General features: G+C 42.1%; 2 protein-coding genes across 2 annotated transcripts; both read left to right on the top strand.

Moving 5' to 3' along the window:
• Positions 1–10493: 10493 nt before the first annotated feature.
• LOC122044368 (transcription termination factor MTERF2, chloroplastic-like) lies at positions 10494–11877 on the top strand. Its single transcript, XM_042604868.1, has one exon. It carries the CDS (start codon positions 10565–10567, stop codon positions 11717–11719), a length of 1155 nt encoding a protein of 384 aa, XP_042460802.1. The 5' UTR covers positions 10494–10564; the 3' UTR covers positions 11720–11877.
• Positions 11878–21658: 9781 nt separating this feature from the next.
• LOC122040404 (protein FAR1-RELATED SEQUENCE 5-like) lies at positions 21659–22827 on the top strand. Its single transcript, XM_042599719.1, has 3 exons — positions 21659–22504; positions 22607–22642; positions 22789–22827. The coding sequence occupies exons 1-3, from the start codon at positions 21659–21661 to the stop codon at positions 22825–22827; spliced, it is 921 nt and encodes a 306-aa protein (XP_042455653.1).
• The last annotated feature ends 808 nt before the right edge of the window (positions 22828–23635 follow it).

Raw genomic sequence — 23635 nt, 5'->3', positions numbered from 1 at the left:
TGTCCAGCCACTAGGCTCGGCCACTAATCTTGGCTCAACCTTAGGTCTTGGCCGGCCCTAGCTTGAGCTCCAAGCTTAGCTTGGCCGGCCACCATTGAGTGGGTAAGAAGGTGGGTATGTGGTGGGTATAAATCTCTATATACAAGAGGCTACGATAGGGACCGAGAGGAGGAATTGATTTTGGTCTCCCGATGAAATTAAGCTTCCCGTGTTCGCCCCGAACACACAACTTAATTCCATCAATAATAATTCATTCCACTAAAGAACTATTATTGAACTACCGTACCAATCCCAAATTACATTTTGGGCTCCTTCTTATTATGAGTGTGTTAGTCTCCCTGTGTTTAAGATAACAAATGTCCACTAATTAAGTAAGTTACTGACAACTCACTTAATTAATATCTAGCTCCAAGAGTAGTACCACTCAACTTCATCGTCATGTTGGACTAAGTCCACCTGCAGGGTTTAACATGACAATCCTTTTGAGCTCCTCTTGGGGACATTCTCAACCTAGTATCTCTAGGACACAGTTTCCTTCTATAATCAACAACACACACTATAAGTGATATCATTTCCCAACTTATCGTGCTTATTGATTCATCGAACTAAATCTCACCCATTGACAAATTAAAGAAATAAATATCAAATATATGTGCTTGTTATTATATTAGGATTAAGAGCACACACTTCCATAATAACTGAGGTCTTTGTTTCTTTATAAAGTCAGTATAAAAGAAACGACCTCTAATGGTCCTACTCAATACACTCTAAGTGTACTAGTGTAATTATATAGTTAAGATAAACTAATACCTAATTACACTACGACCTTCAAATGGCTTGTTCCTTTCCATCTTGGTCGTGAGCTACTGTTTATAATTTATAAGGTACTGATAATATGATCCTCTGTGTGTGACACCACACACCATGTTATCTACAATATAAATTAATTGAACAACTACATTCATCACAAATGTAGACATTTGACCAATGTGATTCTTATTTCTAGATAAATGTTTATATCAAAAGCTAGGCTTTTAGTATACACTCTAACAGGTACCACACTGCTAACAGTCTCCATAAAGCACATTACCGAGTATCTCCCACGTAGATCACTATATATGGCCGGCCGGACGTAAGGCAAGTGCTGGCCGGCCGGACGCTCGACAGGGAGTAAGGAGAAAAGGACAAAGGACATATTCTGACAGCGGGCATGCTTTATAATCCGGCCATACTCCAAATCTGACGACAAGGGGTTCCGCTGTTCCATCGAAGACATGCTTGGACTATAGCAGTATGGTGTCAGGTAAGCTTGCTGACAGGCCCTTACTGGGGTATGGGCTGAGGACACATGTTTGCTTAGGTATGTGTGCCTGAGCTCCTCCCCAGCTCTATATAAGGGGCTTTGCACTTCACCAGAGGTACGCATTCTACGATATTTGGAGCCACTTCTTCGTTGTTCGCTTACCTGACTTGATCGTCGGAGGGTCATCGTCGGGAACCCTTCCCAGCCCGACTTCTGTGCAGGTTCATCGGAGGTCCGTGCGGACAGTCAGGAGATCTACGTCAGCAGCTTGGAGAGCGTCACGTGCCCAGTGTTCGTTGATTCAGCTTTCGGACAGGATCACCATGTAAGCTTCTTGATCTTCTTCTATAATGACCCAGCCCTTTGGCCTCTTGGGTGGCCCTTGTGGTGGCCCAATTGGCGGTCCTTATGTCATCGGCCCATTTGGCGACCTCTCATGTCATCGACCGATGAGCCTTTGGTCGTGTCGTTACTCAGTAGGACTTTCCACCCCTGGTAGTGGATTTTTGCCTTCCCCAAGATTCGAACTCTAGACCTCCAGGTTAAGTAGTAGATTTTATGAATCCTGGTAACCAAGTGAGCGCCGCTTTGAATCCTGGGGGAGGCAAAAATCCACTACTAGATGTGGAAAGTCCTAGTGAGTAATGGCACGACCGACGGTCGACGACCCGAGGGTCACCAAATGGGCCGCCAAATGGGTCGGGTCGTTACACGGAATAGCAGAGTTTTCTGTTCGAGATTGATGATCTGAGCTTCACCTCGAGGCCTCCTTTTATAGCTCTACAAAGTCTGATCCAGATCCCCAAGCTTCAGGATCAAGTTTGACCCGACGCGGATCGGTCGACCGATCCTAATGTTCAGTCAATCGATCAGGCGATCTTCTCCCATCCGATCCGCCCGATCCTCTCGCTCCGCTGGTCAAACTTTATCTTAGGTCCAGTCGACCGATCACCATTTTCGGTCGACTGATCAGCTGTTTTGATTCAACCCAGTCAGCTTGATCCAGTCGACACCAAACCCAGGTTCAGTCGACCGATCACGAGGTCTGGTCGACCGATCCCCTGATCGAGCCTGGTCCAACCTCTGGAGATCTGATCTACTGGCTTGTGGGTTCGGTCGACCGATCCTAAGGTTCGGTCGACCTATCCCGGTCACTTCTAACCCTGCACAATAAGGTTAGTCTCCTGCAAAACAGAGTTAGAGCAAAATGGATAATATGTAAACAAATGAATTGACAACCTTCACACTGTCCGGGTCTGACTTCGGGTTTCCGACCGGAAACCCTAGGTCGACCCGACGCCTACTGTTCCCTCTACGGAGAACGCGTCCTCACCTACTCCACTCAGGAGATTTACCTGATGCCAGTCCGGTCCTCAGACTGACTGGACTTTCCACCTAGGGTTACCACCCCGTAGGACCTAGGTTTACCGCCCCCTAGAGTTTTCCTCCACCTAGGGTTACCTCCCCCTAGGACCTAAGGTTGCCGCCCCTTAGGGTTTTCCTCCACCTAGGGTTACCTCCCCCTAGGACCTAGGGTTACCAGGATTCATAAACTCTAGTACTTAAGCCTGGAGGTCTAGAGTTTGAATCCTGGGGGAGGCAAAAATCCACTGGCCAGGGGTGGAAAGTCCTAGTGAGTAACGATACGACCAAAGGGGCATCGGTCGATGGCATGAGAGGTCGCCAAATGGGCCAATGACATAAGGGCCGCCACAAGGGCCACCCAAGAGGCCAAAGGGCTGGGTCGTTACATCTTCTGTGTCCGACACGGGTTTATCCTTCTTGGTTGCATATAGCGCCAGAGTCTGGCTTGACTCTTTTGTTGTACCTGCACATCTGGTTTCATGTAATTTTAAAGTAGAAAAAAGTTCCTCTAGGGTACTTACCTCCAGGTCATTTGAGATGTAGTATGCGTCGATTATCGAGGTTCATTCTGGAGTCCTAGGAAAGGCATTGAGTGTGTAGCATACCGAGTCCCGGTTGGTTACCGTTTCACCGAGGTTTTCGAGTCCGGTGATTAGTTCTTTTACCTTCGTGTGTAGGTCGACTACCTTTTCACCTCTTTCTAGAAGGATATTCGTTAGTTTGTTCCGAAGTATGTCTCGTCTTGTGAGCTTGGCTTCAGATGTGCCTTCATGGAGTTCCAAGAATTTTTCCTAGAGTTCTTTGGCTGATGTGTAGCTCCCGATTCGATTGACTTCTTGAGGCGGCAGTACACTCAGCAAGTGATATTCTGCTATGTTATTTGCTACGAAATCATTTTGTTCTTTCTTCATCCAAAGATTCTCCTCCTTCTACTCTTCGTTTTGATTCATAGGAACTACAAAACCATACTTGATTATTAAATGAATCTCAAAGTCAGTTTTTCGAAATACCTCCATTCAACGTTTCTAGTGTGCGAATTATCCCTCGAATTTTGGTGGAACGATGCTTGGTCCGGCCATTGGCTCTTTTACTTCGGTCGGCGATTAGTCCTTCTGAAGGGTCCTCGCTCTGATACCAATTGTTGGTCCATTAGTGGCTGGTAAGAGGGGGTGAATTGTCTTGGTTTGCAATTAGAAGATTGCTAATCCAAGGAAAATGAAACGCACTTATGAAGATCTCCTTCAGGTGGAGTAGCCTCTTACACGTTAACAGCTCACAATCAATATTAGAACAGAAAGAAAGGAATTACATGTCATTGTCTGAACTACTAAAATTAGAGCTATATTTATACCTCTGTTTTGGGTGCCTGAAGGGTTCTGAACGCTTGAAATGTGATAGAATTCTATCTCCGACGCGTCGGTCAACGTCCACGTCGATCATGATAAGATTCGGGTTCCGGGCGCCCGGACTCTAGGCGCCCGGAATGGGTCAAGGCGCCTTGACCCATAAATTCATCATAGTTGACTTTTTTTGATTCGGGCCCTCTACTCCGGTTCTGCTCGCCTCGGTCCGGGTCTTCCACTCCGGCTCCACTCGCTTGGGTGATTTCGGCCATCCGGAATAGGGCTCACTCGAACCCAACTCCCGACCATCTTGAGCAAGCTTCCGCTCCTGGCTTCTCGTCCTTTGAAAATGCCGCACGCCTCATTCTCATCCGCCTGTGTACTCTTCCACAGCACCTCATCCCTCAGACGCATCGAGCCCGTCGGCTCTCTCCTGTGCCGTCCTTCACGCTAGCTGCATCTTTTGCTCAACTTCTTGTCTCCTAAGTTCCTGCACACTTAGACGCAAGGCATCAAACAACAACAGGACCTAACTAGACTTGGTTGATCACATCAAAACCTCCACGGGGTACTTACATAACCCTTGTATCTAAGTGCGTAGGAACTTAGGAGTATAGGAAGTTGAGCGAAAGATGCATTTAGCAAGAAGAAAAACACGGGAGAGAGTTGACGAGCTCAGTGCATCCAAGGGATGAGGTGCTACGAAAGAGTACACTGGCGGATTAGAAGGAGGCATGCAACATTTTCAAGGGACGAGAAGCTGAAGCGGAAGTTTGGTCGAGGAGAAATGAAGTTGAACTGCCTTATAAAAGGTGCCTTCCCTGGCTTGTAAGGTGCCTTCGATGAACAGTACAAAGGCGCCTTCAAGCTATTGAAGGCGCCTTCCATGAACAATGCGAAGGCGCCTTCAATGGCTTGAAGGCTCCTTCCCAGTGACCGTTGGCGAAGTAAAACTTTATCCTCAGATGGATAAAATTGGCACGCTGGAGGCGCCTTCCTCCCAATGGAAGGTGCCTTCCACCCTCGGATAGAATTTTCCTAGGGGCTATAAAATGACCCCTAGAGCTAGGAATAATATAACAACTCTTGTATTCATTTCCTAGCACATTTTTTAGCGTTCAACGAGTGTAATAGGCTTCTCCGCCTACACGAAGGAGATCTTTCAGTGCTTTCTTCTATCTTGGATTAACAACCACTTAAGTTGTAACCAAGTAACTCCTTAGTGTCTTTAATTTATTAGTTTTTTATTTCCTTTTTATAAGTGTGCTACTAATCTGAGTTGAAAGATCGAGAAGTGTTTTATTTTATTTTTCAACAGACAATTCACCCCTTCTTGTCAGCCCAACCTGTTCCAACAAATTTGAGTTGAAAAAAAGGAGGAAAATCAGTTAGATTTAAATATAAGGATAAGACAGAGCATACCTAGGGTCATGGGTAGTCACATACAGATTGGGCTCAGCCCGAATACGTAAAGGACACTCTCCAACAACAGCCGATGGATGTGATACTTCTGATTGGCCAAACTGGAGGCTTCTTGGAGATAGTCCGATCGACTTCGATATCTCCCGAGCAATGGAGGTTGCATCACTTCCATCTACCAGCCGATCGAGAAGTCTAGCCGAGCGAGAAAGTGAACAAAAAAATAATGCTCTCTCGAGTGTTTATTGGAGGTCGACATTTTGTCAAAAAAAGATAGAGCCCACTTGGGCTTGGAACAAAAAGGTCCCTGGCTCAGACAATTTAGGATAGTAAAAGTAGTGGAATACTCAGGGGACTAAGGGGATGTTGTCTAGACGGAATAGCATGACCACCCCACATAACAACCTAAAGGAATTAGGCACCAATTGGTGTAGGGATATATGGAAGTATTTACACACGGCTGGGAAGAAAGGGTGAATGGGGAACCGAAGATCGGTGTAGAACTGATCCTTGAAAAATGGTAAAAAACCATCAGGAGGTGAATGAGGCCGGTTATAGGCTGAAGGTATAGCGATTTGATAGTCGGAGGGGAGCTTCATCTGGTCAATTTCATCACCGTTGAACTTGGACTCGGTCGAGGTATACCACAACCCAGGGACGGACGTAAGAGGTTGAGGAGAAGAGGCCATAGAAAATAGAAAGGGAGGAAGATCAACGATGAGAGCAGAAAGGAAAGGAAAGCTTACTGAGGAAGATCGCCGATGATGAAGAAGAAGAAGGAAAGCGGCGAAGTGTGTGCGCCAGGAAGGAAACGCGAGGAAATGTGAAGATGACGATGAGTAAAAAAGGGCTTATAAAGCTCAGCAAGCAATGACTCTGAGCCGTCAGATCAAGGGTTGCAGAAAACAAGGTCAAAATTCGACCGTCGAATTCAAAAAGGCACCTATCACATCAACCACGAATATTCGCCTGTCACATCAAGCATACGATTGTAGGGGTTGGGACGCGTGGCAGCTGGCAACATGGAAGCATTAATGGGGCTTAATTAAAAGGCATGGGTGGCGCACTCATCCATAATGACCAGAGATTTGCACAATCTCCCAAAAATTGAGATGGCGTCAACAACTATTACAAGGTGTTTATCCAAGAAAGCGATGAGATGTGAAAAAATCGCTAAGTATTGTTGCCAACCACCCCGATCGTTATAGATCTCTGACAATCTGTTAGCCGAGCGGTGACTCAAAATCTAGGCTTGTGAAGTTAGATCCGAGTGGCAGCTACACACTCAAGTCAGTAAGATGAAGCAGAACGGCGACTAAAAAGATTATATAATCTGATTGGAAGCTCGAGAACAGAGAATGCCCGAGCAGGAGGTCACTGAAGACACTACTTGTCCACTCAGTCGGACTTATAGCCCCCTTCGACTAAGCTTGAGGGAAAGACTTGTGATGCGGTGATAAAGGGGGCCCAGTAAGTGCAGGTCAAAGGAGAAGATAATAGCCAACATTGAAGTCAAAGTCAAGGCAATCAACGCTAGAGAACCAACGGGCTCATCAAAGGTGGGTCGAGCTAAGGTCTACTGCTGTTGCCGATCGGGCATGAAGTGTTTGGTCGGCAAATGGCTTGTCCGAGCAGAACACCCGCACAGCCAAGAGCACTACAACAAGAACATCAAGTGCTCATCACGGAGCAGAGTAACATTAAAACGACTGGAGCGCTCGTCCGGTTAGGCAAAAATAATCTATTGAACCAAGTCACTGCAGGGAAGCAGCTGACTCCCCCGCTCGGCCAAATAGTTGGACCCCTCTTATATCTCTTAATATCCCTTTGGGAGATAATGCCGCTGACAACGAGGCAGGGTCAACAGGCGGATTGTACCACGGAAATTTCTACTGTCTCATCAGGGATTTGTATATATGCCTTGTTAAGGTATGGTGTCAGAGATAATTTCCTAATAGATCATTTCATAAGATGATTAGGGAAGCATGCCTGCACCTTGGGGGTGCATGCACGTCGCCCACTGGGGTACTATATAAAGGGGGGTCTATGCACCGGTGGAGGTACGCGTTATTCACTATTCACACCTATGTTTACTATTGCTTCGCCTACTTCCATTTTTCCTATGACTGACTTGAGCGTCGGAGGGCCAATACCGGGGACCCCTTCCTTGGCCCGACACTGACGTTTCTTGTGTTGCAGAGCGGAGTAAGGCCTACACACGGTCAATTCAGAAGTCATATCTCCAGCCAGCCTTCTTCATGATTTTCAAACATGATCAAGGGGTTTCCATCCTTTGTGTGAAGATAGGAGGCTATCAATGAGCTTGATCCCTGCCTTGGAGGAGAAAAAGATGACATTGTCCTCCATCCTTTTTGGGTAAAAGAAGTAGTGAAAAAACCTAGGGGATAAAAGAATTTGATACAATTGGAATAGGATGGCTACTTTGGTCAAAATCCGAAACAAATTAAGACCTAGCTGTGACAAGGGAATGTTAAAATATTGGGACACTTCGCCAAAGAACGCTGAAATGGGAAAGCGCAACTCACTCAGAAAATGATTTTTAAAGAATGTCACAAAATCAGGAGGGGAACGATCTGACCGGTGATTGCCATTGGGAAGCCTTATCGGGTGATTGGTCGGTTTCCCATATTTGGTCCTTAACTGATCTAACGCATCGTCAGTGAAGCTAGACTCAATTGGCCTACACCAAGGGTAGAAGATGAGTTTCTAGCCATGAAGGATATCACTAAGCTACGAGAGGGACACTTGATCGAAGGTTGATTAAAACAAGGAGCTACCAGGAGAAACTGAAAGACTTACTAAGCAAGAAGATGCAAAAGGCTCAAAGGCGAAGAAGATGAATAACAAACAAAGGATTAACGGGGGTGTAGGGAAAAGAACATCCTTATTTAACCAAATATATCCCAGCTTGGTCAACCAAGGCCATTGGATTTATGTTGTTACATGGTGGGAATTTCTAACTATAGGATCAAGGCTTAGAACAAATCAAATCCAAGTAATCATTACCTAGTAAAGGACACTTAGTCTTTTCTACCATGGGTCACATCACTTTAATATCATACAATATATCTCAGAGACATACTGGTGCATTCTATGCTTGAGAATCGAGGTAGATAATGCATGCAACATGTTTAAAAAGAGTGGCTACATTTAAAAATAACGACCGAGATGTGCTGATATTTAGTGCGTAATCTCTTTAGAAATACGCAAGGGATTCTGTCACAAGGCTTAAACAATCAAGGCAGTAGAAATTATTTTGATCACACAACATTTTAGTCAGTCAGATTCCCACCTCCTTCAACTAGACTTGAAAGGAAGACTTGTAATCCGTAAGGTAATCAAAGAGCGCCATGTGGATAAAGGAGGTTGGTGATCTTGTTGAGATAGCGATTCAAGCAAAAAGAAAACTGAGTCAACCTTATCTTCCTTGGCAACCTTGACTTCTTGGGCATTCCCAACTCCTTGGCACCCTCAACCTCTTAGGTGCCTCCGATTCCTTGGCACCTAACTTCTTGGGCACCCCGACTTCTTAGCATCGCCGACCACTTAGGCACTCTGACTTCTTGGCACTCTATCTTTGTATGCGTTTGTCTTTTCGATACTTGGATGCAAAATCTTGAATTATTTCAGGAAAAAGATAACTATTGCGCAAAGCTAATATTATTTCAAGAAAAGACAGCGATATGAATAAGTCTTGGATTATTTGAGGAATTAAATATTAATAATGTAAAGATAGGTGCATAAGGAAAAAGTTTGTCATATTCCTTAAAAAAAATGTAGATCCGCTAAATTAATGACCCCCTAGTGTCGACGCCACGAATATGGAGGGAGGTAAATATAGATACACAGGCATTAGACGCATGGTGGGGTAAACCCTAGGTCGTCAGTTACTGAGAATTCACCCCTGATCAGTACGCTAGAGATGTCATGCCCACCGTCTATGCTATGCCCTGGGGTTGTCTTCTTCCTATAAAAGGTAGTTCCTTTCGGTGTCCAAGGTACATGCAGATACATACATCTAAACCCTAATATTTATTCTTCTTCTTGGTTCTCTAACTTAAGTGTAAGAGTGGCAGCGCCAAGAAATTAACTGACCGTTACTCTAACTTTTTTCTTATTGTCTATCTTTGTCCATGCTCACAGAATCACATTACCATTCTTGTTATCATTTAGCGATTGACGATCGAGTTGACTTCAAGTTGGCATTGAAGTCAATTCATCGGTTATTCATTTGTCGAGCATGTTTATCCATTGTGGGAGGAGCTTGGATCCTTGATGATAAGCTCCTACAGCTACATAAAATAGTTAAAGTGCTTCAAAAGGTTAGGATGATAAATTTGATCTCATCCAATTCAGATGTCTCCATCTGCCAAACATATGGTCAATCCTTGATTGCCATCTTGCAATCTACGAACCTTTGAGTCTATCAAAGAAAATTTGACAAAAACAAGTGGCTACTTGGATGAGGATGGAGTCTGATGAAGTACAATGACGCAACATACTCGAGAAGAAGACTTTGAAGTCGAATTGATCTACCTTATCATGGTAGATCATGATACTCAAAAAATAACATTGGAATCTACATTGAGAATTGATATTTATCTCACTCAAGGTCTTATTATTAAGTTTAATTTTAGCTGTTTCTGTAAGGTAACATTTGAGAAGCTGGGAAAGAGCAGGACTCAGACTCAGACACAGATGACCATAAGGTTGTGAACTCTGCATATTCCTCCTGCCAAACGAATGAATTTATAATGCCTTGGGTATGTGATCTTTGTTGCTCCTTCAAAGTTGGATTTAGTTTTTACACACTTAACTGCACATAATAATCAGAAATCTATTATTTTAAATTAATATTTGATTTTTTTTTAGTTTTTTGATTAATTTTGAAGATGATCATCGATTTTATCCTATGAAAATTTCTCACCTGCTAATAACATAAAAGCACAAGCAATTCTTAAAGATGAGAAACGAAAGACAAAGTAAATAGACGTTGTAAATTCCGTATAAATGAGGGACGAAGGGGCAACTTTTTCAACGAATCAAATTTTGGTCGAAAGGTCTCTACTCCCGTCGTTAGGTCGAGCAGTTCGTTTACAGAGCGAAATCAACAATGTTTCGACGTCTCTGCGCCGCCATCCACCGTCGACTTCAAGTGACTACCACTCTCGGCCATCGTCGGATCATCGCCCCCTCCCGCCCACACTTTCTGGGATTCGTCAAACCCTATTCTGCTTCCTCCGTCGGCGCCGACGATCCCTCATCCCTGACCGCTTCTTCCCTCATGAGATCGTGCGGGATCTCCGACCGTGCCGCCCTCTGCATCTCCAAGAAAGTCCAGCTCGACACCCTCGACAAAGCGCTCTCGGTTCTCACCCTCCTCAAGGACTACGGCTTCGACGAAGCCCATCTCGTCCGCCTCGTCGACCGCCTTCCCGGTGTTCTCGTGATGGATGTCGAGAAGATCTTGAAGCCAAAGCTGGAGCTCTTCCGCGGGATCAGCCTCGTCGGAACCGCCCTCCCGGAGATCCTGTCAGCTAGACCCGTTCTGCTCGGATGCAGCTTAGAGAAGCGATTGCTCCCCAACGCTGAGCTCCTCAAATCAATTTTGATAACGAATGCGAACCTTGTGAATGCCATAAAGAACTCACCTTGGTTGATGGCCTTAGACACCAAAACCAAAGTGCTTCCCAAGGTCGATGCTCTGCGCGCACACGGCGTGCCCGATGATGTAATCTTTGTGCTTTTGACCCATTACGGTGACGCTTTGGTGACAGATACAAATCGATTCAATGAGGCCTTTGACAAGATCAAGAAGATGGGAATCTGTCCGAAGAAAACTACTTTCGCCCGTGCACTCGGGATGCTTGCTAAGTTGCCCGAGAAGAAGTGGGTGGAGAAAGTGGAGAACTTTATGGGATTGGGATGGTCACAGGATAATGTCTTGGAGGCCTTCTCAAAACAGCCTCACATTGTGCGGATATCGACTGAGAAGACAAGGAAGATTGTGGAGTTTCTGGAAGAGAAGCTGGGATGGACACCGGAGCACACTGTAAAGTATCCGGTTGTTCTGTTGATGAGCCTGGAGAAGAGGATGATGCCCAGGTATGCCGTCCTGAGCATTCTCATGCACAAGGGATTAATCAAGCCTGGCTTCACAGGGTGTCATTTTCTGATGTCGAGCAAGAACTTCCAGATGGAATTTGTGACCAAGTATCAAGAGAAAGCTCCAGAAATAGTCGAAGTTATTAAAAGAGTGAAATCCTGAAGATGATAACAATGTGTTCTGGACAAATTTTCTAACAAGCAAACTCTGCTGTAAGATAAGCCAACTGTAAGCAGGCAAGGTTGAATTGTTGCATGCATCTTTGCTAGATTTTGTTGTGTTAACTTAAACTCAGTTTATGGCTTGTTACTTGTTGCTTAGAGTATGATCGAGATGAATACTATTAAGCTTTTGAAAGTTGATTTTTTTTTATTGATCTAGTTGGCCCTATAGACTCAAATTATGTTGTTGATTGATCTAGTTGGCCCTATTGAATTAAAAGAGAATTACTCGTTGCTTCAAATATGATCGAGATGAATAGTATTAAGCTTTTGAAAGTTGATTTTTGATTGAAGGTATTAGTTAGTGTCAGAGATACTTGGCTTGTTTATCCATTGTGGGAGGAGCTTGTGCAATTGTTCCTTGATCATATAAGCTCTTTCAGCTTACAGAAAATAGTGGAAGTGCTCAGGATGATAAATTTGTAGGTCAGCGTAAGTGTGGATCCCATCCAATTCAAATCGTCTCCATGGTCAATCCTTGTTGCTATCTAGCAATCCACTGACCTTTTAATCTGTCAAAGAAAAATTTGACTTTATCAAGGTAGATCATGATACTCAAGAAATTGCTCTCACGAATGGATGTAGTTTAGTTAGTACTTTCTTAAGTGTTTGCTCCAATAAATGTTGAGATTAATTATCAGTAGATATAAAATGTTTCATTGGATGTTTAATCTCCTATATACAATGGGCCGCTGTGCTAACACAAAATGTTCCTCATGATTTACTTGTCTATATTTTACTATGGAATCGATAATACTGAACTGTTTGGGGTGAGAGATATCTTTTTTTTTTTTTTGCTCCAATGATACTCAAAAAATAGCATTAGAATCTACATTAAGAATTGAGATTTACCTCACTCAAGGTCTTATTATCAAGTTTAATCTTGGCAGTACGGTATCAACTGAGAAGCTAGGAAAGAGCACGAGGATCATAAGATATGAACTCTGCACATTCATCTGACTAGAGACATGCTCATGATTGTAGATAATTTCATGTGAAACTCTGAGCTCAAGTACGGGATGAATGAAGAAGTTATTGATACATATATAATAAATAGATGGTTTTCTTTGGGTTCACTTATAAGATAAATATGGAGTACAATTTATACATATTTAAAGTTGACTTCTAATGTTAAGAAGTGGATTTTATCCAAAAAAAAAATCATAATAATAAAGAATCAATAAGAATCATTGAGTACGAGAATCTAAGTTATAATTCGGTCAGAGAAAGATGGTCAGCTCTTAGGTCGACCGAACCAGCGAGTTTAGTGTCTTAAGGGCGGTCAGACCTTAAGGCGGTCAAGATTAAGGTCGACCGCCCTTAAGGGATGGCCGGAATAGCTGACTCACTCTACAACAAACCAACCATAGATGACAGTGCACGTGTGTAGCCATCCAGTCTTAAGGCCGGACGAGTATATATGTTCTAGTCGTACAAATATCCGACCAGGAACTGACATTATGTAGTTCAACTTCATCTATTAAAAACGTAGTTATGTCTATCTTGGTAACTCCTTAGAGGCTTGGGCAGATAAAAAACGACTGGGTTTGCATCACTTACCCCTATATTTCCACCCAAACAAGATTCCAACAAAGTATAGGTTATCAGAATGACCCCTAGGAAGTAAGGGCTACTATATTATTATTTCTCAAGTAGATTCCCAACATGTTTAAAACACTATATCATTCTCTGAATAAATATCTCAAGACTATGCAGAATATAACAGAGCGTCTCAATGACTAAGACATGCACAAAGACGGTTGAACGTAATGATTGACCAAGATACATGTAGTATAATACTTAACAGAATAGACCATGCAGAACACAACCAAATAGCCTAAGCCAGCGATCGGCTTAATGACCGGCCAAGATATACCCCACGAATAGTATCCTAACAAAGCAACCGGCTTAACGACTAGTGACCGACTTAATGCCTGGCCAAGATATACTTAGCACACAACATTATAAATGAGGAAGCTGGCTTGAAGACCAGTGGAAATATATTCAGTGGCAACATCCCAACAAGGCGGCCAATTTAAGGATCAACCGAGATACACATAGTATAACACACGATAGAACAGATTATGCAGAAGGCAACTGAATACCCCAACAGAGCGGTCGGCTCGAGAACTAGCCGAATAATGCTCAATAAACTATATCATCCTAATAGTGTGGCCGATTTAAAAACCAGCCGAGACATATTCAGCGGATAACATCCTAACAACATGTCATAATAACAGCTATGTATCAGATAATATTCTTCTAGAAGCTTCTTCAGGGACCATCGTGTCTCCCATTAGCAAATTAGTTATAACAGCATATTCCTTCGACCACCTCAGTTATAACAGAAACTATAAACGACAAAAAAGGTATACATCTGGATCAACGGAAGATTCCTTGGACAACTATGGCATATTGCCTAGCTTGTACCCTCTTCTTTGCCTAACAACATCTGACACATCCTGCCACCTCATGAGGTTATGTGAGGTGGTATATAAAAGAGGAGTCCTCTCCGTGATGAAGGTATGCTCACGAAACATCTACAACTTACTCTCACGTGCACATTCTTACTATTCTTCAGTCACCCTTCCGATTTGCACTGACTTGAGCGTTGAAGGACCTTCTCCATGAACTCCTCCCTAGTTTCTAGGCGTGACATTTTGTTGGCTTGTCTCCTTGAGCACAAGATCGAAGGAGAGCTTCTTCTAAGAGAGAAAAGTCTTCTATTGGTCTATTATTCGTCCATTGTACCCAGCTCGTCATCTCTGTAGGTCTCAGACAGGATCAAATTTGGCACCGTCTGTGGAAACTTTCACCTGAATCTGAGAATCAGAGATGGAGGAAGCTGGAAGACTCTCTATTGTTACTTTGACGCAAGAAGAGATGGATTTGCTCGTCAACGCTTGAGCACAAAGAATTCTGCAGCAACAACAATAACAACAAGGAGCCCGGTGGTACTGTGCCACTACCTAATCCCATCACGTCTACAATGGCACACCAGAGGGAGAGAGTGCCCAGGGAGGAAGGCCTGGTTCATTTGGCGCGTGCGTCTCATTCACCGGTTGCCCTCCACCGAGCTCTTTTCCGCACACCGCTTGAGCATATGGACCAAGAGGAGCCCCACTGGGAGTCCTCTTGAGAAGCACCTGTTCGGAAAAGGAGAAGGGGAAAGGCTCCTGCATTGTACAACTTTCCTGAAGAAATTAGCACCTCATTCACCCAGAAGATGTTGGAAGATAAGCTGCGGAAGCATTACCAGACCTTGGCAATAGGGGAATTCTCCAGGTCAATCGGATCATCTTGTCAAATTTGAGCACGCCGCCCTTTTTCACCAATTTATTGATGGGGTAAAGTGCCGAATGTTTCTCACCACCTTCGACTATTCTACGTAAAGGTGGTTTACGCAACTACCGGTCGGATCTATCTACTATTTTAAAGATTTCCATAGAGTTTTTCTTCACCATTTTGCCAGCAATAGACGGTACCAGAAAACTCTCTAGAGCCTCTTCTCGCTCAGGCAAGGGCCCAAGGAGCCACTAAGGGCCTATATTAAAAAATTTCAATCAAGTAGCTATGAACGTCGCTTCAGCCACTACCGAGATTTTGGTAAGTGTCTTCTCCCAAGGGCTTGCCAATAATGATTTCTTCAACTCGTTGGTCAGGAGACCCCTAAGGAGCTTTGGCCACCTATTAGATTGAGTGACTGAGTACATTAATGTCAAGGAAGCACAAGCTGCCCAGAAGAAGGAGGTCACTGCACCAACTACAGCTCTAGTACCTGAGCGTCGAACGCTACCAACTCCTCCACCCAGAGGGCCCTAAGCGGTTCCACAACCTCATCAGCAGGGACCATGACCTCAAGCCGTGCAACATGTGGAGGTCGAACATAAAAGATACCCCGAGCCTCCTTAAGAAGCTTCGTGAAGATGTTGTACCCTCCACTGATCGACTACGCATGATACACAGGATTGCAATACTCTAACTAACCGCCAGGGGGGCAATCGAAGATTTAGTCCGTGTACCCCATCGCCCAATCGTCGCCCCTATCGACGACCAAACGGTTCGTCCGATGGTGATTCCAACCGAGCGAGGAAGTCATATGCTCGACATTTGGAGATTCACGCGGTTAATTGCAATACCGAGCGGGCAGTCAGATCCGAAATTAGCTTCAGATCTAAAGATCTAGAGGAGGTGGAAATATCTCATGATGATGCATTAATAATCAAGGCTATTATAGCCAATTATAACATTTCTGGTACTTTTGTTGACATAGATAGTTCTGTCAACCTCATTTTCAAACAAGCATTCAAACAACTGTAGATAGACCCGAGCGAACTCCAACCCATGGTGACTCCTTTATATGGACTCATGAGTAACGAGGTCCAACCGCTCGGTCAAACAAAATTGACCATATCCTTAGGGGAGGAGCCTCTAATGAGGACGCGTCGATCAACCTTCATAGTAATGGATGTGCCCTTAGCCTATAATGTCATCTTAGGTCGGCCAACCTTGAATGAGTTTAGGGCAGTAGTCTCAACCTTCTATCAAAAAATAAAGTTCCCTGTGGTTGATCAAATCGGGGAAATCAAAGGAGAACAACTAACGACACGTAAGTGTTACATTGATATAATAAAGATTGAGCCGCACTTCGCATGGAAAATACAACGGATGGAGGTCAATGCCATCCAGGGAGCTCTGCTCGCCCTAGTCTATGAAGAAAATGAAGAAATCCATATTCAACTAGGCTAGTCGGATGCTATTACGCAAGTGGTGGCCGACCTACCCGAAGAACTTAAAAAGGAGTTAGTTTCTTGTCTTACACGTAACAATGATGTTTTTGCATGGGTGCCTGAAGAATTAACCTGAGTATCACCAACAGTTATAGAGCATGTGCTTTATACATACCTTGACATTTGGCCAGTCAAGCAGAGAAAGCGAGACTTCGGGGCTGATCAAAATAAAATCATTAAGGAAGAAGTGGATAAATTATCCGGGGCAGACTACATTCGTGAAGTCTAATTCCTGATTTGGCTGGATAATGTTGTTCTGGTGTCAAAGCTAGAAAACAAATAACAGGTTTGTATCGATTTCAGAGATCTTAACAAGGTCTGCCCAAAAGATTATTATCCACTTCCTCGCATCGATCAGGTGGTGGATGTTGGGATATATACTATAAGCCTAACTTTTGTATGAACATCTGTTTTTGAAATATTTTCAAATGAGAATTACTTTGGTCAAATGTTTGCATTTTATATTTATATATAATGTAGTTGCTCATTTAATTTATATTATAGATAACATGGTGTGTGGTGCCACACAGAAGATCATGTTATCGGTTCCTTTTAAATTATAAATAGTAGCTCACAACCAAGATGGATTGGGACAAACCATTGGAAAGGTTGTAGTGTAATTTGGTATTAGTCTGTCTTGACTATAAAATTACACTAGTACACTATGTGTGTATTGAGCAGGACCATTTGAGGTTGTTCGATTTATACTGACTACATAAAAGAACAGAACCTCTGTTATTATGGATGTGCGTCCTCTTAATCCCTATATAGTAACAAGCACGTATACTTAGTATTTATTTCTTTAACTTATCAATGGGTGAGATTTATTCATTAAATCAATAGGCCCGATGAGTTGGGAGATAATACTGTTTATATGGTGTGTTGTTGATTATAGAAGGAATCTGTGTCCTAATTATTTAGGCTGATGATGTCCCTTGAGAAACTCATATAAACCCTGTAGGTTGACTTAGTCCGGAATGATAATAAAGTTGAGTGGGTATTACTCTTGGAATCAGATGTTAATTAATTGAGTTGTCAGTAACTCATTTAATTAATGGACATACGATATCTTAAACACAGGGAACTTAATGCACTCATGATAAGAAGGAGTCTATATTGTAATATGGGATTGGTGCGGTAGTTCAATAATAACCCTTTAGTAGTATGGGTTATTATTGATGGACTTGAGTTGAGTGTTCGGGCCGAACACAGGAAACCCAAGCCCATCAGGAGGCCTAAACCAATTCCTCCTCTAGGTCCCTGTTGTAGCCTCTATATAAAGCCTCGCATCCACCCATCCAGATTTGGTTTTTGGTTAATCCTACCTTCCTAGGGCTGGCGGCAAGGGTTATAAAAGGGAGTAGGTGGCGCCTTCTTAAAACCTAACTTTCCATAATTCTCTTCCACCCATTGCTAGGGCCGGCAGCAACAAAGGGATTCCAACCCTTGCTAGGGTCAGCGGTAACAATTAGATTCCCTTGGTGGCCGACGGCTTGAAGAGGAGGAGGAAGAAGGGCCGACGCCCCTTCCTTGGAAGCTCTTGGTGGTCGACGTCTTGGAGAGGAGGAAGAAGAGGAGCCAGTGCCCCATCTTAGGGGTTCTCTTGGTGGCCGGCAGCTTGGAACCAAAGAGGGGAAGGGTATTTGTTGTCTTGGTAGATCGTTGCCCACACAACGTCCAAGAAGAGGAGAGGAATACAGTAGAAGATCAAGTGGTCTTTGGATACAAGGAAAGGTACAACTAGTTCTTTAATTCTGATGTGAAATTAGTTTAGTTTTCTTTGCATGGATCCTGAATACCAATACAAGAGGCCAGTGATCTTGTGCTTCGATCAAGGTGTGCTTTGATCTGTCAAGAACTTGCTTGATTGATCAAACACATGTCTAATCGAACATGTGGGTTGCTAGGAAAAGTTCTGTACTTGTACAATTTTTGTACATGGAAATCGAAACAGAACGAAATTCCAGCGCCTTCAAGTGGTATCAGAGCAAGGTTTTTTTGGCTCTGTGTGATTGGTTTTTGGTTAAATTATGCATTGTTCATATATAAATTTAGGCAGGATAATAGTAGGATGTGCAAGAAAGATTAACTCTGTGGTTGCAGGCATCCTAGCTCCAACTATTATGGCCTTTTGTGTTTATGTATAATTTAAACCCTCGGGCATGTCGAGGTTGTTTTGTGTTGTACATTATTGTAATAATTAAATAAAGCCAGTTGCTGTATTATTTTTTACATTCCGTTCGATCTAGATTATAGGTAAATTCCTTTGTGGAATATAGGATCGATAAATGTAAATTTTTATTTCTTTCTATCGCGGCTTGTATCCTTGCTATGCGTGGTGCTATTTTGAGGACCAGAGGCGCGGGGAAGAAGGAAGCTAGATACAAGATAGACGCGACAGCTTGATCCATTGGCGGCATATTGGAGGACAACAATGAATGAGGCCATAATAGTTGAAAAATTTATTTTAATATTTATTGCCTTTATATGCTGTTTTTATGTGTTGTGATGTTGATTTTATGTGTGTTGTGATGTGTGTGCAAGTTAAAATTCCTCAGTTTAAATAACTAAGTGGGAGATTGATTATTTAAATAAATTCCACGGTCTCTATTACTGTGTATAAGTGATGCATTCAAACTTGCGTGTTGATTTTAAGTGTCTTCCTCCATATCGGATGATTTGTTTGCGGATCACTAGATCAAACTTCCTCTATAAATGATTATAGGAAATTATTTAGGTATGTGTGATCTTCTTCATTTGAAGGGGCACAATCCTAATTAATAGACTAAGTATCAAATAATGGTAGAGGAATGATTCTCGCAGCGAACTCAGTCAGCGAAAACTCATCGCGACTGAGTTGGCTGCTTGCGTGGCAATGCCCACCTCAGCGAATCGGGGATAACACCCGTGCCCTAACTTTTTCTCCTCCCCCTTTCTCTTGCGCGAAGCCCGTCTCATCCTTTCCTGCCCTAACTCAGCTCCTCCTTCCTCTTTCGCGATTCTCCTTCGCAAAGCTCCCGAGCCACTTCTGAGTTCCCTTTCGAGAAGAGAGAAGCGAAGCCCGTCGCTTCCTCCCCTGCCCTAACTCAGTTCCTCCTCCTCCTTCCTCTTTCGCGAGCGTTTCTGAGTTCCCCTTCGAGAAGAGAGAAGCGAAGCCCGTCCCCTTCGCGCCCTAACTTCTTCGGCCGCAGCCTCGTGTTCTCCTTCCTCTTACTCTCAGTGAGTTTTCTTTTTTTTTTTTTCACAGTTCACGTTTTTGCTCCATTTGCATGCCCTAACTCCTCCTTCTTCTTCCCTCTTCCTTAGCACCAGCAGCCAAGGAGCAATCAGGCTTCGCTCTACTTTGTCGGTCGCAACTTCGGTAACCCACTTTTTTCTTTTCATCTCTGCACCTCTCCGATTCGATTTCAACAATCAATTTCGTGCTTGATTAAAAATTGACTGAGTTAAAGGGTATTTGATTTATACATCCGTTGATTGCTAGATTTCCAACCAAAATAGTCAACTATATACTCTTCTTTTGTTTATGCTCATAAATGAGATTTTTTGTTGAATTTTGTTTATGATTTTAATAAGTTAGTCTACTGTTTGTTTGAATTTTATTCATGCTCATAGTTGTATGCTTGCAAATTAGTCTACTGTTTGCAAATTATATGAACCGGGTGAAGAATTGAATGTCTATATTCTTTTTTTTTAGCTTTGTTTTGTTTTTCTCCACTTTGTTTCATGTTTTTTTGATCCTGTCTATGTTTTCTATTTATTTTTGGCCCTGTATTTTTTAAATAAATGTAGGTGAAGAAAGTATCATGGAAGAAGGAAAAATTGATTCAAATGAGATAACGGATAACAATGACCATATGGATCAAGACCCATCTCCATCTAGTGTAAATGAAGTCAAGCTCCCTGAGATTGGAATGACTTTTTTATCTGAAGAAGAAGTTCGTACTTTTTATAATTCCTATGCTCAGAATGTTGGTTTCGGTATTTGTAAATTAGGTGGTAGAAATGGAGATGATGGAAAGCAAAAATATTTCTCTATTGGATGTGCCAAAAATGGTAGAAAAGTATCTCAAGCAAAAAATGTTTTATACCCTCGACCTTCTACTAAGACGAATTGCAGAGCTAAGATTAATGTTGTTATTCGCAATGATGGAAACTTTGTGATAACTAGTGTATGCCTTGATCATAATCATATCTTGAGCCCTGGAAAGTCACGACATTTTAGATGTAATAAAGTATTGGATTCAGCTACAAAGAGAAAATTAGAGTTAAATGATCAAGCTGGAATAACTTTAAGTAAAAGTTTTCAATCATTTGTAGTTGAGGTTGGAGGCTATGAGAATTTAGCATTTGATGAGAGAAAGTGTAAAAATTATATTTCAGAAGTTAGAAGGTTGAGGTTAGGGGATGGAGATGCTGAAGCTTTGAGTAATTATTTTTGTTGCATGCAAAGTAGGAACTCAAACTTTTTTTATGTGCTTGATTTAGATGGGGAATCTCGAATAAGAAATATTTTTTGGGCAGATGCAAGATGTAGGGCTGCATATGAATACTTTTCTGATGTCGTGACTTTTGATACAACCTATTTGTCTAATAGTTATGACATGTCATTTGCTCCATTTGTTGGGGTGAATCATCATGGTCAATCTATTTTGCTAGGATGTGGATTATTATCAAGTGAAGACTCAGCAACTTTCATATGGTTGTTCAAATCTTGGTTGTCAGGTATGCTCAGACGTGCTCCAAAGGCTATAATCACAGACCAATGTCGAGCTATGTCAATTGCAATTGAAGAGGTATTTCCGAATTCGCATCATCGTCTGTGTCTTTGGCATATCATGAAAAAACTTCCAGCAAAATTAGGTGGTCATGCTCAATACAAAACGATAAAGAAACAATTGAAGAACATTGTTTATAACTCGCTTACAATTGATGAGTGTGATGAAAATTGGTTGAAAATGATTGAGGAGTTTAATTTGGAGAACAATGATTGGTTGAAATCTTTGCATAAAGAACGGAATAGATGGATACCTGTATATGTTAAAGATAAGTTTTGGGCAGGTATGTCCACATCTTAAAGAAGTGAAAGTATGAATGCATTTTTTGATGACTACATTCATTCTAAAACATCCTTGAAGCAATTTGTTGAGCAGTATGATAGTGCTTTGAAGAAGAAGATTGAGAATGAACAACATATGGATTTTGCTTCTTTTAATTCTATAATGTCAGTTATTCTTGGTCATCCTATTGAAAAACAATTTCAAAATGCTTACACAAACAACTTATTTAAGTTGTTCCAAGATGAAATTAGGGGGTTGATGTTTTACAATGCCTCTTTGTTGAAAGAAGAAGGGACAACTTTAGTATTTGAAGTAGTAGAAACTATGTTGGGAAAGAATGGAGAACCTGTAAGAGAAGTTTCCTTTAGGGTACATTACACAGAGTTACATTGCCAATTGAAGTGTGTGTGCCGTCTATTTGAGTTTCGGGGAATTTTATGTAGGCATGTGATCAATGTGTTCATAAGAATGAAGGTGATTGAGGTTCCTATGAATTATATTATGGACCGATGGCGCAAAGATATTAAGCGTGGTTATCAAAGTATCAGTAACATCTATGATGATTATGGTTGTGATGGAGAAAGACATCGGTATAATATTCTCACTCCATTGATACAAGAGGTTCAACAACTTGGCGCAAAAAATGACAACAGTTGTTCAATTTTGGTGGAAATATTGAAAGACACGAAGGAAAAATTGATTGCTATTGATTTTGAGCATTCAAGGGCTGAACAATTGAAAGAAGTATCTACATCCGGTGCAAAAGCGATACATTCTCCATTAAAAGTAAGATCTCGAGGTCGTCCACCTACAAAGAGGAAACAATCTAAGGTTGAACAAATTATGAAGAAATCAATTGCAAAGGCCCGAAAGAAGGTAAATGATACATATAATAGATACCTAAAATAATTGTGTGGTCTTGTTTTAGCTAGTTTAAATTTTGTTTCTATGATATATGATGGGTTGAAATCACTGCAGGGAGTTGCTGGTTCTGAAGCTTGTTCTGAAACTATTGTATGACCTGCTGTTCTGAAATCACTGCAGGGAGTTGATTGGTGGCTGATTGCTTGTAGTCTAAGTCAATATCAATTTGCATATTTTGGTTTCGGTTTTCCTTTTGCATAATTGCTATCCTATTAGCCAACTCTTTCAATTTGCAGCTTGCTATCCTGAGTAAAATTCTGCTGGAGCTTCTATGATATATGAGGGTTGAACCTGCTGCAGGGAGTTACTGGGTCTGAAGCTTTTTCTGAAGTTGTTGTCTGACCTGCATATGTAACTGGAGCCTAGTTCATTGTTGTTTTTTTTGGCATAATTGTTGAGCTCGTATGTATATGTATCTGGAGTCTTTTTAGATTTGGAGTTACTTTGATGGAATTGGCATAGCTTACTTGTAATGTGAAAGCGTTATTCTAGCTTCTATCTGGAGTCTATGGAAATGTTATTCTAGCTTAATTTGGAGTTACATTAAATAAATCTTTATTCTGCTGTTGAAAATTCAGCCCCTGATTTGCATGGATGAGTTGCTCCATCACTGATTCACGAGAAAGATTGCTAGAATATTTCTGAGACTCATTCAAAAGTTTCCTTTTTGAAATATATAACATGATTACATGAGGTTTCTTGTCTGTTTGAACCCATGCCAGATGGGAGAACCGGAAAGGAAAATATAACATGATTACATGAGGTTAAATACAAATTTAACCATAGCATAATACTAATTCACATAATCACTGCAGAAGCAAAACTCATTGTTTCTTTTTTCCTTCCTTTGTTCTGCCATCGAAATCTCATCTTGGAAACTATTATTTCAGAACAAGCAATGCAGAATTAAGGGGCTAAGTAACCAAAGAAACAAAAACAAGCAGAACTAAGGCACCAGTTCTGACAGCAGCAAGGAAAGGAAGCCTGTGGAAATTAGACAACGTGACATCCATGCTGAGACAAATCATTTGCATTTTGCACATAAGTGGTTCACAAAAGTGATTGGCACAGAAGGTGGATAGT

Source organism: Zingiber officinale, chromosome 2A (genome assembly GCF_018446385.1).
Source record: "Zingiber officinale cultivar Zhangliang chromosome 2A, Zo_v1.1, whole genome shotgun sequence".
Classification (NCBI taxonomy): Eukaryota; Viridiplantae; Streptophyta; class Magnoliopsida; order Zingiberales; family Zingiberaceae; genus Zingiber; species Zingiber officinale.
The sequence above is the reverse complement of the archived record's forward strand: the minus strand, read 5'-3'. Positions and strand labels throughout refer to the sequence as shown.